This window comes from Ctenocephalides felis, unplaced genomic scaffold (assembly GCF_003426905.1).
Source record: "Ctenocephalides felis isolate EL2017-DRISC unplaced genomic scaffold, ASM342690v1 CF-g0.4_SCAFFOLD_01492, whole genome shotgun sequence".
Lineage (NCBI taxonomy): Eukaryota > Metazoa > Arthropoda > Insecta > Siphonaptera > Pulicidae > Ctenocephalides > Ctenocephalides felis.
The window spans coordinates 55,174,450-55,190,580 of NW_020537646.1; the positions used below are offsets into that span (position 1 = coordinate 55,174,450).

At 33.0% G+C, this 16,131-nt stretch overlaps 1 protein-coding gene across 1 annotated transcript; it reads left to right on the forward strand.

The window, feature by feature from the left end:
* Positions 1 to 677: 677 nt before the first annotated feature.
* Positions 678 to 4,894, forward strand: LOC113371416. The gene is made up of 4 exons (XM_026612045.1): positions 678 to 813; positions 1,962 to 2,075; positions 2,751 to 4,134; positions 4,699 to 4,894. Exons 1-4 carry the CDS (start codon positions 678 to 680, stop codon positions 4,892 to 4,894), a joined length of 1,830 nt encoding a protein of 609 aa, XP_026467830.1.
* Positions 4,895 to 16,131: the final 11,237 nt, after the last annotated feature.

Consider the following 16,131-nt stretch of genomic DNA (forward strand, 5'->3'; position numbering starts at 1 on the left):
AAAATAATAGTAATATAAATATAAATATAAATTTAAATATAAATATAAATATAAATATAAATATTGGTGACGCCACCATGACTATTACATGTGTCGATAATAATAATATAGTCGCCATCTCGGGGTTGCAATATGTCAACCGATTTATTCCTTTCTAATCCAGACTACCTGTCTCTTTCCTTCGAAAAACTTGACCTAGGCTTCCGACATGTGGTCAGTCTATTCTAGTTGATTCCGAGTTCTGTTTCGTTCTAGTTTGCTTCCAGTTCCGCGTTCAATTCGCTTCCAGTTCCATCAGTACGCTTTCAGCCTGCTTTCCTTCTCTGGTTCAGTTTCGAGTTTCCTTCCGAGTCAGTCGAGTTTAGAAGTTTTGTTGTTCCTTATATTGTTCAAAGTGAGGTCATTTTTTAGTTTGTTATTATCATAGAAGAAGAACGTTTTTTAGTTTTAAATACAGTCCATATACAGCCCAAGAATACCAGCCATCCGTGTGGTCTGCTAATCGAATTAAGGCCACACCACATTTTGGCCTTCCGAGCCGGATCTCAATTAAATTGAGAGTTTCTACAAGTTGCCGATTCAGAATCTAAGTACTAATTTACAAGTATATATATATTTGCATTTACCGGATATCAAGGTAAGGTTATTATTTCCAAGTTTCTTATATAATCCTAAATATGCCGCCCAAGAGTGTATCTGCCAGTGCTGAAGTCGCACGACTAATTTCAAAACGAGAAATGTATTTTTCCATTATACAGAAGACGTATGACATGAGCAGAGATGTGGAAGATGCGTCAAGCAAGCAACAATTCTGTACGAACCTGGTAATGTTAGATAACATTCGAGATCAATTCATAAAACTTACCGACGATATTAATAAATTAAACGCGTTGGAAAATCCCAGTTTCGTACCGGATTATGCTGCCCTTCTATCCGTGGAACAATTATACGCGGAGATAAAATACATTGAAAAAACTATTTCTGCTGTAAATAATACTTCCTCTTTTACAAAAAGTGAAGATTCCCCATCTAAGTTTATTTCAAAATCCCATCTACCAACAATTGAAATACCCAAATTTGCGGGTGATTTAAAAAAATGGCCGCTGTTTTACGAAACATTTAAAACACTTATACACGAGAATCCCGAGATTGATATGATATCCAAATTTCATTATTTAATGGGCGCATTAGAAGGCCCAGTAATGAAAATTTTCAATACTATCTTACCTACCGCCAATAATTATTCAATTTTATGGGAAGCATTGATAAACAAATACGAAAATAAACGTTATCTGGGCATTAACTATTTCAAACAGTTAATGTCTTTTAAAACTGTAAATTCATCACAGTTGCATAACTTCATCGAGAAATTTGACACTGCTGTACAAGCATTAAATCAATTAAATATTCCAGACCTGTATGATTTTTTACTAACATCGGTCGCTCTATCCAAATTAGATACCAATTTACAGGAAAAATTTGAAAATTAATTTTAGGGCGAATATCCTTCCTATAAAGAATTATTACAATTCATAAATAAAGTACAAAAAGGTCAAAGTTATATTTATGATTTACGCGAGAAGGTTACGAAACCCAACATTTCTCATGCTTTGGTAACCAGCGGTGTCAAATCGCTTCAATGTTACTTATGCAACGAAAGTCATAATATTTTTTAATGCTCGCAATTTCTAGAATTAAATATCAATGACAGATGGTCGGCAATTAAGAGATTGAATCTTTGTTCGAATTGCCTGGGTTATAAACGTAACAATCCGTGTCATTCTAAGAAAACATGTTTGTATTATAATACAAAACATCATACTTTATTACATTCAAATAATTGTGTTGACAATACAAAACAATTTCCAACAGATATTCATTCCAAAAATTCGAAGCAAAAAATTTCCGATTCCAATCCAAGTAATACTTTATGCGTTGTAAATAAATCAGATTTATCACAGGTATTAAAACTAGTCCGTTACGTGTCATTATTGATACCGCAAGCGATCGCACCTATGTGACTGAGTCATTCTGTAAATCCGCTCAACTAGAGATAACACCGATCGAGGCTCACGGTAACTCTTCACAAAAAATTGCGTGCATGACAAATTTTATTATTATGTCGAATGATTGTTCCTTTCAAATGTCTGTATGTGCCTATGTAATTCATGAAATTGTCAAACCACAACCGACCATTAAAATTCCCTTCGATTCCATTAATAAATTTTTATCTTTACAACTGGCGGATAATAAATTTTTCATTCCTCAAACTGTTAATGGAATCTTGGGTTGTGATGTATTTAATGCTATTATTATGTCAAATCACATAAAAACCGTCGATTCACATATCGCATTGGATACAAAATTGGGTTATGTAATAATGGGATCTCTTCCAAACGTTGCATCGCCTGATTCAAGTTCGACAAATCTATGCACGATTGAACATGATTCCTTATCTAAACAAATGAAAACATTTTTTGAATTAGAAGATGTACCTAACATGATTGTGTCGGAAAACGATTATTGAGAACAGTTCTATACGTCCACGACAGTACGGAATTTCGATGGACGTTACGTGGTCGCATTACCATTTCGTGGCAACGTTAATGTAAATTTTCAGAAATCATATGAACTCGCGCATAAGCGTTATTGTATTTTAGAACAAAAATTTCGGAAATCTTTTGAATTCCATAAACAATATTCAGAAGTAATTCAAGATTATTTACAACAAAAACACATGTCATTTTTAGGCCATGTAAATGATTCCGCAGCCAATGAAGGGTATTATATTCCACATTTCGCCGTGATTAAAGACAGCTCCTCCACACCGTTACGGATTGTATTTGATGCATCAGCAAAGAATGCTGAATTTCCTTCCCTAAATGCCAACCTATTTTCCGGGCCAAAGCTACAGTCTAACATTATCACAATTCTTCTTAACTTTCGTTTTGGCGAAATTGCGTTAACCGCCAATATTAAACAAATGTACAGAAATATATTAATTTGTAATCAAGATAGACGATTTCAAAGGATACTTTGGAAATTTTCTCCGAAAGATCCCCTCGGCATTTATGAATTAAACACTGTCACGTTTGGTATTACGTCATCTCCTTTTCATGCGTTACGCACTATTAAACAACTAGCTAAAGATGAGAGCAAAAATTACCCCTTAGCCACTGATATAATTCAAAATGATATTTATATCGACGACGTGGTTACTAGTGCAAACACCATCGAAATCGCAAAACAACTTTACGTTCAATTGTCGAGTTTGTTCCGTTCCGCGCGTTTTGAACTAGCGAAGCGGGCTTCGAATGATCGTCTAATGTATAAACAATTTGAATCACACCATAAAACACAAATTAATTTTTCACAAACAATCTCTGAATTTGATACTTCCGTTAAAGTATTGGGATTGAGATGGGATCCAATTCAAGATTGTTGTAAATTTAATATCAACCTTCTCCATCAAAATTGGACAAAACGCCATATATTATCCACCATTGCTCGTATTTGGGATCCTTTAGGTTTCATTACGCCTGTTACCATCAAATTCAAAATGATCATGAAAGAACTATGGTTATTAAAATTGGATTGGGATGATTCCTCATTAGTTGCAACATGGCTTAGTATTTATAATCAACTTCCAGAATTAATTAATCTTTCCATTTCTCGATTTGTAGGTACCAAAAATTATATTCGTTGTTCTCTTTACGGTTTTGCGGATAGTTCAGAAAAGGCTTATGGGGCTGTGATTTATATCAAGCCTTGCCATGATAATAAATATTACCTTCTTATTTCAAAATCAAAAATTACTCCAATTAAAGTTCAAACTTTAGCTAGGTTAGAGTTGTGTGCGGCGCATTTATTGGCAAAATTATTATCCTTTGTCATATCTTCCAATCATCATTCTTTATGTATCGAAGAAATATATGGTTTTACGGACTCGATGATTGTGCTTCATTGGTTAACAGGACCAGCTCATAGATGGAAAACTTTTGTCGCAAATAGAGTAACGAAAGTTCATGATTTACTTCCTTCTGCCAAGTGGTATCATATTCCTTCCGAGACAAATATTGCCGATTGTGTTTCTCGTGGTTCATTACCAAATACATTGCTTAATAATAGTAATTGGTACACAGGTCCCTCGTGGCTTTACTCTCAAAGAAGTCATTGGCCCATACGTTCTGCGTTAGATTCCACGCAAAATGTTCCAGAAGAAAAGGTTTCCTCTTGCTTAGTGGTAAACTCCTGTAAAAATGATCTATACGAATTCACTTCCACTATATCATCATGGGCCATACTATGCAGAATATTTGTATTTATTTTACGTTACTGCAAAATTATTCCATCTAGAAGTGAAATATATTTTTCAGATTTCAACAAAGCCGAATTAACTATAATCAAACTTATCCAACAAATCTATTTTTTCTAAGAAATTGATTGTTTGAAAATGAATAAGTTTCCTAAAAGATATCGGACTTTACGACTATTTTTACATGATGGGTTCTTAAGAGTTGGTGGACGTTCAACACATGCTAACCTGAATTTTGATCATAAATTTCCCTTACTTTTACCCAAAAAGGATCACGTGATAAATTTAATAATTGATTATTATCATGAGAAATATTTACATGCTGGTCCACATTTACTCACTTCCATTCTTCGTCAAAGATACTAGATTTTATCCATTCGCAGTATTGTACGCCAACGTATTCATAAATGCAATAAGTGCTTTAAGAGTCATCCTAAATCCTTCACTCCTATTATGGCTGATTTACCTTCTCCTCGGGTTATGGAGGCAAAACCTTTTCAGCACACCGGTACTGACTATGCTGGTCCCTCTTGCGTAACCATGGGAAAATTTAGGGGCGTAAAAAGTTCAAAAGCATAAATTTGTTTATTTATTTGTTTTTCCACAAAAGCAATATATATTGAACTTGCCTCCGATTCAACAACTTCGACATTTTTAAATTGTTTTAAGCGCATTATTTCACAAAGAGGTCCAGTCTCTTGTCTGTATTCAGATCGCGGAACAAATTTCGTTGGGGCCAAATCAGAACTCAAAGATATATTTCAACTTATTAACTCAAAAACATTTAGTGCATCATTAAACTCCAAACTTCACAAGCATAATATCAATTGGTCTTTCAATCCGCCAGCCACTCCCCACTTGTGGGAGTCCAACATAAAATCTATAAAGGGGCATTTATATCGAGTAATAGGTGAACAAATTCTTATTTACGAGGAATTAAATACCGTGTTAATTCATATTGAGGCGCTTCTCAATTCTCGACCATTATGTTGGATGAGTTCAGATCCAAGTGATTTCCAACCTCTTACGCCAGCTCATTTCCTCACTTTGACTCCCTTAAACATCCTTCCATCAAAAAACATATTGCAAATAGATTTACCGACGCGAAAACAATTAATTGATAAAATAATACAATCTTACTGGAAGAGATTGCATTTTGAATATTTAAGTTTACAATCACGTCAAAAGTGAAGCACCCCTTCTCTCCCGGCTAAAAAGGGTATGTTAGTTCTAATCAAAAATGAAAATTTGCCTCCTCTTCAATGGTCTATGGGGGTTATTGAAGACGTTTTTCCCGGAAAAGACGGAGAAGTACGCACAGCTTTAGTAAGAACCAGGGCTACGTTATTGAAACGCCCTGTAGTAAAGCTCTGCCCCCCATCTACACAGTAATTTATGGTGAGGAAATATGTTTTTTAATATTTGCAAACGATAAAAAAAAGTCTAATGCTTTTATTTGTTACCTTTCAATTAATTCCTTCCTTTTACCATTATATGTAGTAACTTTATCAGTAACTTGCTTCTATTCAGAGGAATCGCATGACAACTCAATCACACTCAAGAGCAGCAGAATGTTATTTGCTCAGTTGTTATCACAACTTTTGAAAATATTCAAAAATCTGTATATTCAAGAATATCGACCGCTATGAATCATCATAATATTGCAGTTATTGTGAAAATGCCTTTAATTTAGAAATGAATATGGCCCCATATTGGACACACTCCAAATCCGAACTGGTTGTTTCAAATCATCAAAATAATTTCCAGTGGTGCTACATGCAAGTCTCTATAATAGCAGAAAAATGAAATTTGCCAGCATTATTACAGCAAGATACTGAGCAACTATAATATATTTTAAACAAATACAAGGTTACTGATTTCCTGTCAAGACTACTTATCCTTAATATTGATTCTGATTGGTGAACATAGAAGCATTAGATATTCCATCAAAACTTAACTTACTTCCTAGATTCAATTAAGAATCAACATGTTATTTCTTCACCATCTCTCATGTGTTTTATTTTCGCATAGTTTGACTAATGGTTTTGATATTTCCATTTATATTTTCTAGTATTTAAAAAGGTACCCTTTTCGCCCGGGGAAGAAATGGTGACGCCACCATTACTATTACCTGCGTCGATAATAATAATATAGTCGCCATCTCGGGGTTGCAATATGTCAACCGATTTATTCCTTTCTAATCCAGACTACCTGTCTCTTTCCTTCGAAAAAACTTGACCTAGACTTCCGACATGTGGTCAGTCTATTCTAGTTGATTCCGAGTTCTGTTTCCAGTTCCGCGTTCTAGTTTGCTTCCAGTTCCGCGTTCAATTCGCTTCCAGTTCCATCAGTACGCTTTCAGCCTGCTTTCCTTCTTTGGTTCAGTTTCGAGTTTCCTTCCGAGTCAGTCGAGTTTAGAAGTTTTGTTGAGTTTCCTTATATTGTTCAAAGTGAGGTCATTTTTTAGTTTGTTATTATCATAGAAGAAGAACGTTTCTTAGTTTGAAATACAGTCCATATACAGTCCAAGAATACCAGCCATCCGTGTGGTCTGCTAATCGAATCAAGGCCACACCACATTTTGGTCCTTCGAACCGGATCTCAATTAAGATTGAGAGTTTCTACAAGTTATAAATATAAATATAAATATAGATATTAATATAAATATAAATGTTAATATAAATGTAAATATAAATATAAATATAAATATAAATGTAAATGTAAATATAAATGTAAATATAAATATAAATATAAATGTAAATGTAAATATAAATATAAATATAAATATAAATATAAATATAAATATAAATATAAATAAACTAGTTGGTTTGGTATTAAGCCTTGAGGCAAGTTACATGAACTTCCTGATATGTGTAAATAATCGACTTAATCAAAAAAAAAAGTGTAAATAATAAACTTCATCAATCGTGCTTTAAAAAAAACGATAATAATTTTAGAAAAGTTTGACGAATTTTTAAAATTAAACTACTTGTCGCAAGGCCGTAATATTACAGTAAGTTCTATAAGACCATGATGTATATCGCCAAAAAAAGTTCCATGAAAATCGGCTTAAATTTTTTTTTTCAACAGTTAATTACAAGAAAACGGCTCGGTAGATTTTCACCTAAAATTAATCAGTACCATTTCCAACTAATATCTTTCGAACAGTTTTTGATTTTTTAAAATCGGTTCAGTAGGATGAGCTTAAATGTGGACGAAAAGTTTAACACTTTTTTTCAACAGTTAATTAGAAGAAAACGGCTCGGTAGATTTTCACCTAAAATTAATCAGTACCATTCCCAACTAATATCTTTCGAACAGTTTTTGATTTTTTAAAATCGGTTCGGTAGGATGAGCTTAAATGTGGACGAAAAGTTTAACACTTTTTTTCAACAGTTAATTACAAGAAAAGGGCTCGGTAGATTTTCACCTAAAATTAATCAGTACCATTCCCAACTAATATCTTTCAGTTTTTGATTTTTTAAAATCGGTTCGGTAGGATGAGCTTGAATGTGGACGAAAAGTTTAACACTTTTTTTCAAATTGCAAAGAAACGGTTCGGCAGATCGTCACACAAAACTGACAAACGATAGTCCTCACCGAAATACATCAAATGGCTTTTAAATTTCTAAAATCGGTTCAGGCGTTTTTGAGAAAACGTCGATCAATGGTCTAATTTTGACAAATGCCAAAAAAACGATACGTTTCCAGTTCCGCGTTCTAGTTTGCTTCCAGTTCCGCGTTCAATTCGCTTCCAGTTCCATCAGTACGCTTTCAGCCTGCTTTCCTTCTTTGGTTCAGTTTCGAGTTTCCTTCCGAGTCAGTCGAGTTTAGAAGTTTTGTTGAGTTTCCTTATATTGTTCAAAGTGAGGTCATTTTTTAGTTTGTTATTATCATAGAAAAAGAACGTTTCTTAGTTTGAAATACAGTCCATATACAGTCCAAGAATACCAGCCATCCGTGTGGTCTGCTAATCGAATCAAGGCCACACCAAATTTTGGTCCTTCGAACCGGATCTCAATTAAGATTGAGAGTTTCTACAAGTTATAAATATAAATATAAATATAAATATAAATATAAATATAAATGTTAATATAAATGTAAATATAAATATAAATATAAATGTAAATGTAAATGTAAATATAAATGTAAATATAAATATAAATATAAATGTAAATGTAAATATAAATATAAATATAAATATAAATATAAATATAAATATAAATATAAATATAAATATAAATATAAATATAAATATAAATATAAATATAAATAAACTAGTTGGTTTGGTATTAAGCCTTGAGGCAAGTTACATGAACTTCCTGATATGTGTAAATAATCGACTTAATCAAAAAAAAAATGTGTAAATAATATACTTCATCAATCCTGCTTTAAAAAACACGATAATAATTTTAACAAAGTTTGACGAATTTTTAAAATTAAACTACTTGTCGTAAGGCCGTAATATTATAGTAAGTTCTATAAGACCATGATGTATATCGCCAAAAAAAGTTCCATGAAAATCGGCTTAAATTTTTTTTTCAACAGTTAATTAGAAGAAAACGGCTCGGTAGATTTTCACCTAAAATTAATCAGTACCATTCCCAACTAATATCTTTCAAACAGTTTTTGATTTTTTAAAATCGGTTCGGTAGGATGAGCTTAAATGTAGACGAAAAGTTTAACACTTTTTTTCAACAGTTAATTACAAGAAAACGGATCGGTAGATTTTCACCTAAAATTAATCAGCACCATTCCCAACTAATATCTTTCGCACAGTTTTTGATTTTTTAAAATCGGTTCGGTAAAATGAGCTTAAATGTGGACGAAAAGTTTAACACTTTTTATCAACAGTTAATTACAAGAAAACGGCTCGGTAGATTTTCACCTAAAATTAATCAGTACCATTCCCAACTAATATCTTTCAGTTTTTGATTTTTTAAAATCGGTTCGGTAGGATGAGCTTGAATGTGGACGAAAAGTTTAACACTTTTTTTCAAATTGCAAAGAAACGGTTCGGCAGATCGTCACACAAAACTGACAAACGATAGTCCTCACCGAAATACATCAAATGGCTTTTAAATTTCTAAAATCGGTTCAGGCGTTTTTGAGAAAACGTCGATCAATGGTCTAATTTTGACAAATGCCAAAAAAACGATACCAATTTTTGCAAACTTTGACGAATTTTTAAAGCTGGACCAGTTGTCGTAGGGCCGTAATATTTTAGTATGGCTTGGCCGATCGTCGCACAAAACTGACAAACAATAGTCCTCATCGAGATACATCGAATGGCTTTTAAATTTTTGAAATCGGTACAGCCGTTTTTGAGAAAACTGCGATTTACGGCACAAAATCTGTTGGTGCACACGCACACACACATACTTTTTCCAAATTTGGTCTCATTCGATTCAGAATGGCTTGAAACGTCGAGAAAACATAAAATTAGCGAATCGGATTTTTTGATGAAAACATAAACTTCTCCTTCGGGAAGTTAAATATAAATTTAAATATGAATATAAATATAAATATAAATATAAATATAAATATAAATATAAATATAAATATAAATATAAGGTAAACGTACACTATTCCGGGATAGTACATTATTACGGGAGTTTTTCATTTTGATCGCAAAATAAGAAAACGGTCAATAAATAATAATTTTATTCAATAGCACATCAATTATAATTTGAACCCTAATAAAATAGTACGATTTTCGAATATAAATATTAGTTTTTAAAGCCGTAAAAAGCTTTTGAAAGCATCGGTCTTGACTCGATCGCCATTTCGTACTGCCTTGTTCGCGAGTTAGGTTATGTGACGGTTCCATTGCTTAAGGTTTTTATTCGATTCCGATAAGCTTAATCGGTTCAAATGTGTGAAATTTTTGATCAGTAATAATAAGAGATTAGTTCCATAGTTAAATCGAGCATATGTTTGTCAAGAAATTGTCAATTTCATGACTCCAGCAATTAGGTTCACACAACTGAACCAATGAACGTAATTCCGTGAGTATCCCGCAATTACGAGAAGTAGACTTGAAATAGTTTTATCTTTTATTTTCAACTGTTCTTAAATTCGGCGGTGTTTCTGGTGTTATTAAGATTGTTAATGACCACAGAATACTGTAACGTAATTACGGTATATGTTTTTTAAAATTTTTAAGCCTAATGATTGAGTTTGAAATGACTACTCTTTAGTAAGAAAGTACATGATCTTTTTCACTTCTTTGCATTGTCCCAATATACCTAGAATATTGTAGTAATGAGAGAATCATTTATTTCTACCTTTTTATCTATGATCAATTATTTCTATTATATAAATTGAATAAAAATACAGGTATACCCCGTATAACGCACGGTACTTATAGGGCGCGGATTCACTAGGGCGCTGGTATGTATGTATGTATGCAGATATCTAGGGACATTCCTGTAAACACGATAGTTTTAATCCGATTAAGCTTTTGGAATATAACCATTATATAACCTGCATATTATTAAAACGAACATACATCGTAAGTTATTAGATTAATATTTATTTATTATTTTATTTATTGTTTTGTCAATCAAGACTTAAAAAGTCTTATAATACAAAATTGCTTATTTAGGTAATAAAGAGAACAATAATATAAAGTAAACAGTATACATAATAAGAAATAATAATTAAGAAACTAAAGGAAAATTATAAAGTGAAGTAAGAAATAAAAATATAAATTAAACAAAAATGGCGTGGTGAAAGGTGTTGCCGACTTAAATTCGCCGGAACACGCATTTGTTCATTGTAGCGGTAGATCGACGGGCCATTTCCTTTTCAGGCGTCTAGTGGGTCTGGGCAACATTTTGATGGTTGGATTTGCGTGGACTTGTAGTTTGTTGTTGTAGGCTAAGCTTCTTGATATTATTTGTTCATGAACTGTTCTGATATTTAAATCCTTATGTAGGCAGAAGTTGGTGATATACCACGGTGCATTTGTCAGTAAACGTAAGATTTTGTTTTGACACCTCTGGATAATGTTGATGTTGGATTTACTGGCACATCCCCAAAGTTCTATGCCAAAAGTCCAGATGGGGATGATAGCCGTTTTGTAGATGAGGATTTTATTCTCAAGTGATAAATTACTTCTTCTGCCTACCAGCCAATACAGATCTTTTATTCTCAGTTGAATTTGTTTTTTCTTGTTGAGTATATGCTCCCTCCAGTTTAATTTAGTGTCGAGGTGCATACCTAAATATTTTACACTGCTGCAATTCGGAATTATTGAATTATTGAGGAGGACAGGAGGACTATTGTGCTTTCTCAAAGAAAAAATAATGTGTTGAGATTTGTCGGTGTTGATCGAGATCTTCCATTTGTGGAGCCAGGATTCTAGTGAAGTAAGGTAATTTTGGATTTTATCAGTGGCAATTGCAATGTCCATGTTGTTCGAGATTATTGCTACGTCATCGGCGTATTTGCAAATCATCAAATCTTCATCAGTAGGTAAATCTCTTGTGTAAAGAATATAAAGTAGTGGACTCAGGACGCTGCCCTGTGGAACACCACATTCTATGTGGCGTGTGCTTGAATAGTCACCTTTAACACTTACACGAAATTTTCTATTACACAAAAAGGAGTATAGAATGTTGAAGTAATTGGGAAAAGTAGTTTGTATTTTAGAAAGAAGTCCTGTGTGTGATACTTTGTCGAAAGCTTGACTTACGTCAAGAAATACTGCTACTGCATGTTTTTTATGATTCAAAGCATCCAGAATATAGGTGACTGTTCTATTACATTGTTGGGTTGTTGAGTGGTCCTTTCTGAATCCAAATTGGTGGTTTGGGATCCATTTTTCACCTGGATGATCTTCGCCTAGTCTGAGTAAAATTAGTCTTTCGAGAATCTTGGATAAAACTGGTAAAAGACTAATTGGTCGGTACGAACTGGCATGATGCGGATCTGTAATTTTTCTTAGGAATCATTATTATTTCTCCAGTTTTCCAAGCTGTAGGCCAATAGTTGAATTCAAGAATTGCATTGTAAATATTGGTTAAAAATATTATAGAGTTTTTTGGCAATTCTTTTAGCATTTTTGGAGTGATATTGTCGATGCCAGGGGAAGACTTGTTTTTTAATTTTTTGATTGTGCAAGCAACATCATTTGGAGAAAAATGTTTTATTCGTTTTATTGAGTCGATATTTGATTGCCACGAATTATTGCAGACTGGACCTAGGGACAGATTTGTGTCGGTAAAAATATTTTGCAAGTGATCTGCAAAAGCTTCAGCTTTCTCCGTATTTCTTTTTGTCCATGTATATCCATTCAGAGATCGAATCTTCAGTGGAGGGTTCGTTAGTGTTGGTTTCCCTTTGATTTTGATAGGCCTCCAAATGGAGTTGTCAAACCTGTTGAGTTGCAATAGATATGTCTTGAAAGCGTCGTTTTTTCAAACCTTTACTTTATTCTGTAATGTCCTAGTGAGTTGGTTTAACTTAGTTTTATCTTGAGGCTTGTGTGATAGTTGCCATATCCTTCTTGCTATTCTCTTCTGCGAAATTAGTTTTTTAATTTCGGAAGGAATAATAGGTGTGGAATTTTTCGTGCGACAGGTTGGAGTAACTAACTTTGAGGATTCTTTTAAAACTGTTGTGAATTTATTTATCTTGTAGTCAATGTCGGCTGAACTTTTCGGTCTGGAATGTGGAAAAATTTTTGAATCCAGTAAAGCCCTGAATTGATCCCAATTTGTAAATTTGTTGTGGAGGATAGCTGAAGGTTGTTCATTTACAGGAATTGAGCAGAATGTTAACACAATTGCAGAATGATCTGCGAAAGATCATAGCTGTTCTCTATGTCAAAATTATTTAAGGAGATACCTTTAATTATGAAAAAATCCAGAAGATCTGGTACTTTGTCTGGATCAGAGAGCCAATAGGTAGGACTGCCTGTTGAAATATGGAGGAGATTGTTATTTGATATTGCCATGTGAAGTTCTTTTCCTTTCGAAGTTGTCAGCCTGGAGCCGCAAGCTGTGTGTTTACAATTATAGTCACCTCCTAATATAAATTTGGATCCTAGTTGTTCAAAAAAGGACGAATAGTCATTAGCTGAAATTTTGAACCTAGGAGGGCAATATATCGCAGAAATGGTTATCTCAAATGATCTTGTTTCTAATAGGATTTGTGTTGCTTGCATGGATTCTTGTTGGACATTCGGAAGTGCAAAATGTTTTAAGCTGCTTTTGATTAATAATGCTGATCCACCACGAGCGCTACCACTTGGATGGTTTGAATTATAAGTGATATAATTTTGAATTTTAAAATATGTTTTTTCAGTAAAGTGGGTTTCCGAAATGAGGAGAATGTCGATATGATTTAGTTTCAGGAAACACTCCACTTCATATTTGTGAGGAATTGAACCATTAGCGTTCCATTGAGCGATTTTAATTAAGTTTGCCATTATTCAATTTATTAATTAGAGTAGTTAACATGTTGATAACGAGGCTATTTTGTTGCATAAGTTGACTGAAAAAAGTCTTGAATTCTGAGAGAAAAGACGATAAAGTGGTAGAATCGGAGTCCGTGATTGGATTCGAGGAAGTACGTTGCTGATTTCTTGTGGCGTTTGCATAGGAAACTGAGGGGTTAATTGGATTAGGAATTGTGTTGAATTTATGCGAATTGATTTTAGTTGTGATTGAAGGAGTGGGATATGGGGCGTTATTTGTTTCTTTATACAGATTTCTATTTCTTGGCTCGATATTTTCTTTGTAGAAGCTACATCCTCTGTAATTAGCAGTATGCGCACCGTCACAGTGATAACAGTGGGCTGGAGTATTAGGGTCTTTAGTACAATCTTTTGTTCTGTGATTTTCACCACATTTTAAGCAAATAAAAGGTCTGTTGCAGTAAGCCTTAGTATGATTATACATTTGGCAACGTGTGCATTGCACAATGTTGCTGGATTTGCGCGGTGGTTCTACCCTGATTATATTATTTGATATTTTATAAACATTGTATATATTTTTATTGTTTTTATTGGGCTCTAGGTCCACAAAAAACATGTTCAACGGCTCTTTAGTTAACCTATGCCTTATATTGAGAATATTTCTCACGACATGACCCTGTTTTAGTAATTCTGATTTTATCAGCTCCGTGTCTGTAGAGAAATGAACATTCCTGAGTACTACCCTGTATGCCTTTTCTTGTTTTAGTTGATAAGTGTGATAAACTACGTTAGTTTGTTTTAAATATTTCGAGAGTTCACGAAAATTATCAACAGTTTGGCATATGATTTTAAAGGTGTTATTGGCGAGGCTTCGAAGATAGTACTGACTTGGCGGAACTATTTTGTTAAACGTGTTTAACATGTCCGCGGGATCTTCAACTCCGTAAATAAATATTGGTGGAGGTTTATTAACGGTTGTTACAGCAGGGGTTTTGTCTTCTACATTTATTGATGATAACGCAGAAAATCTATTATTAGTCGATATATTAATTTGTAAAGGAACATAAGAAGTTTTTTGTTTTTTTGGCGTGAATACTTGCCAAGGGTTAGGATTAGAATCAGTAGTTGGTTGTTCCGAAGAATGTGAATCGTCTTCCATATTGTTAAGATTTTCCGATGTTTGCTCCAAGTTTTCCGAGTTCTCTTCTGATGAATGAATAGATCGGTTAACGTCAAATTTATTAAGATCTTTGTTGTTATCAGTAGTATTTGAAGAATTCACATGAGATGAACGTGATCAAATAGCTATACATTTGTGGTTTTTTATTGAAATCTGTTTTCTGAAATCACTTTGTCTTGAAGAGTAATTTTCACTTAATTGGTGAGTAATTATTGCATTATTTTGTATAGGTTGTGAAATCAAACCTGATCCGCTTGCTAAAGGTATTTCTTCACTTGGATCTGCAGAAATATCCATATCATTCAAAACATTAAACGATTGAACAATAGGTATGACCGGTTCTTTGTCCCCTCCGATGGGGACCATGTTGCGTAACTCCAAACTACACTCACTGATAAGAGTCTTTTATTTGAACACTCACAGGTAAAAAGGTAAACTGCACTGAAATAATGTTTTTATTTAGAATAGAACACGATGTGCACCGTACGGCTGTCGGCGTTGGAATGATTAGATTAATATGAATTGCAATTACTCGAAAATAAGTTGCCGAGGCCACTCTTCAATGCAGTAACTTTCTAATAGTCTAAACAATTTATTAAATATTATTAAAATTATATTCAATATCAGTAAATTTATTTGGGTATGATTTTAAATCGGTCTTTCAGTTTTTCAAAGAACGATGGCTCCAATTAAATATTCATCCAAAACCCTGAAAAAGGCTTTAAAAGAAATTTGCCATATTATATTAAATGTATTTTAAAGCTTCTAAAACATACAAAATTTCCAATCAAACCTAATTTAAGCTAGTAGTTATTGTTAACTTGAAAGTCTTTAAAGATTATTTTAAAGTCTTTAAAGATTTACGTTTGTAGACAGAATTGCAACTTTTATTTCAAGTTTATTTTTTTTATTTTGAGTTTAAATTTTATATTTATTTTAAGTTTATATTTTAGTTTAATTGCCGTTAAAAATTATTTCTTTATGGTTTCATTTATTTGATTTACCGAAACAGTATTGATAATGATTATTATACTGCTATTACTATAATAATACCGGCTTTTATTTTATTTTTATTTCATAAGTTTTTAAACTTCTTATAATTTTATGACTTTTATAAAACTAAATAAATGTTTAAAATCATATCAAAGTATTATTTCATAATTAACCGTACTTTTTATAACCCTTCAACTATATTTATCAAGGCAATACGAT

Bases quoted from the DNA above. Each gene is read 5' to 3' on its own strand.
- LOC113371416 (XM_026612045.1), top strand. From the start codon at position 678: ATGCCGCCCAAGAGTGTATCTGCCAGTGCTGAAGTCGCACGACTAATT. The intron at 814-1,961 runs GTACGAACCTGG...GATTTATCACAG, and splicing joins GTCAAGCAAGCAACAATTCT to GTATTAAAACTAGTCCGTTA. The intron at 2,076-2,750 runs GTAACTCTTCAC...TGTCATTTTTAG, and splicing joins AACACCGATCGAGGCTCACG to GCCATGTAAATGATTCCGCA.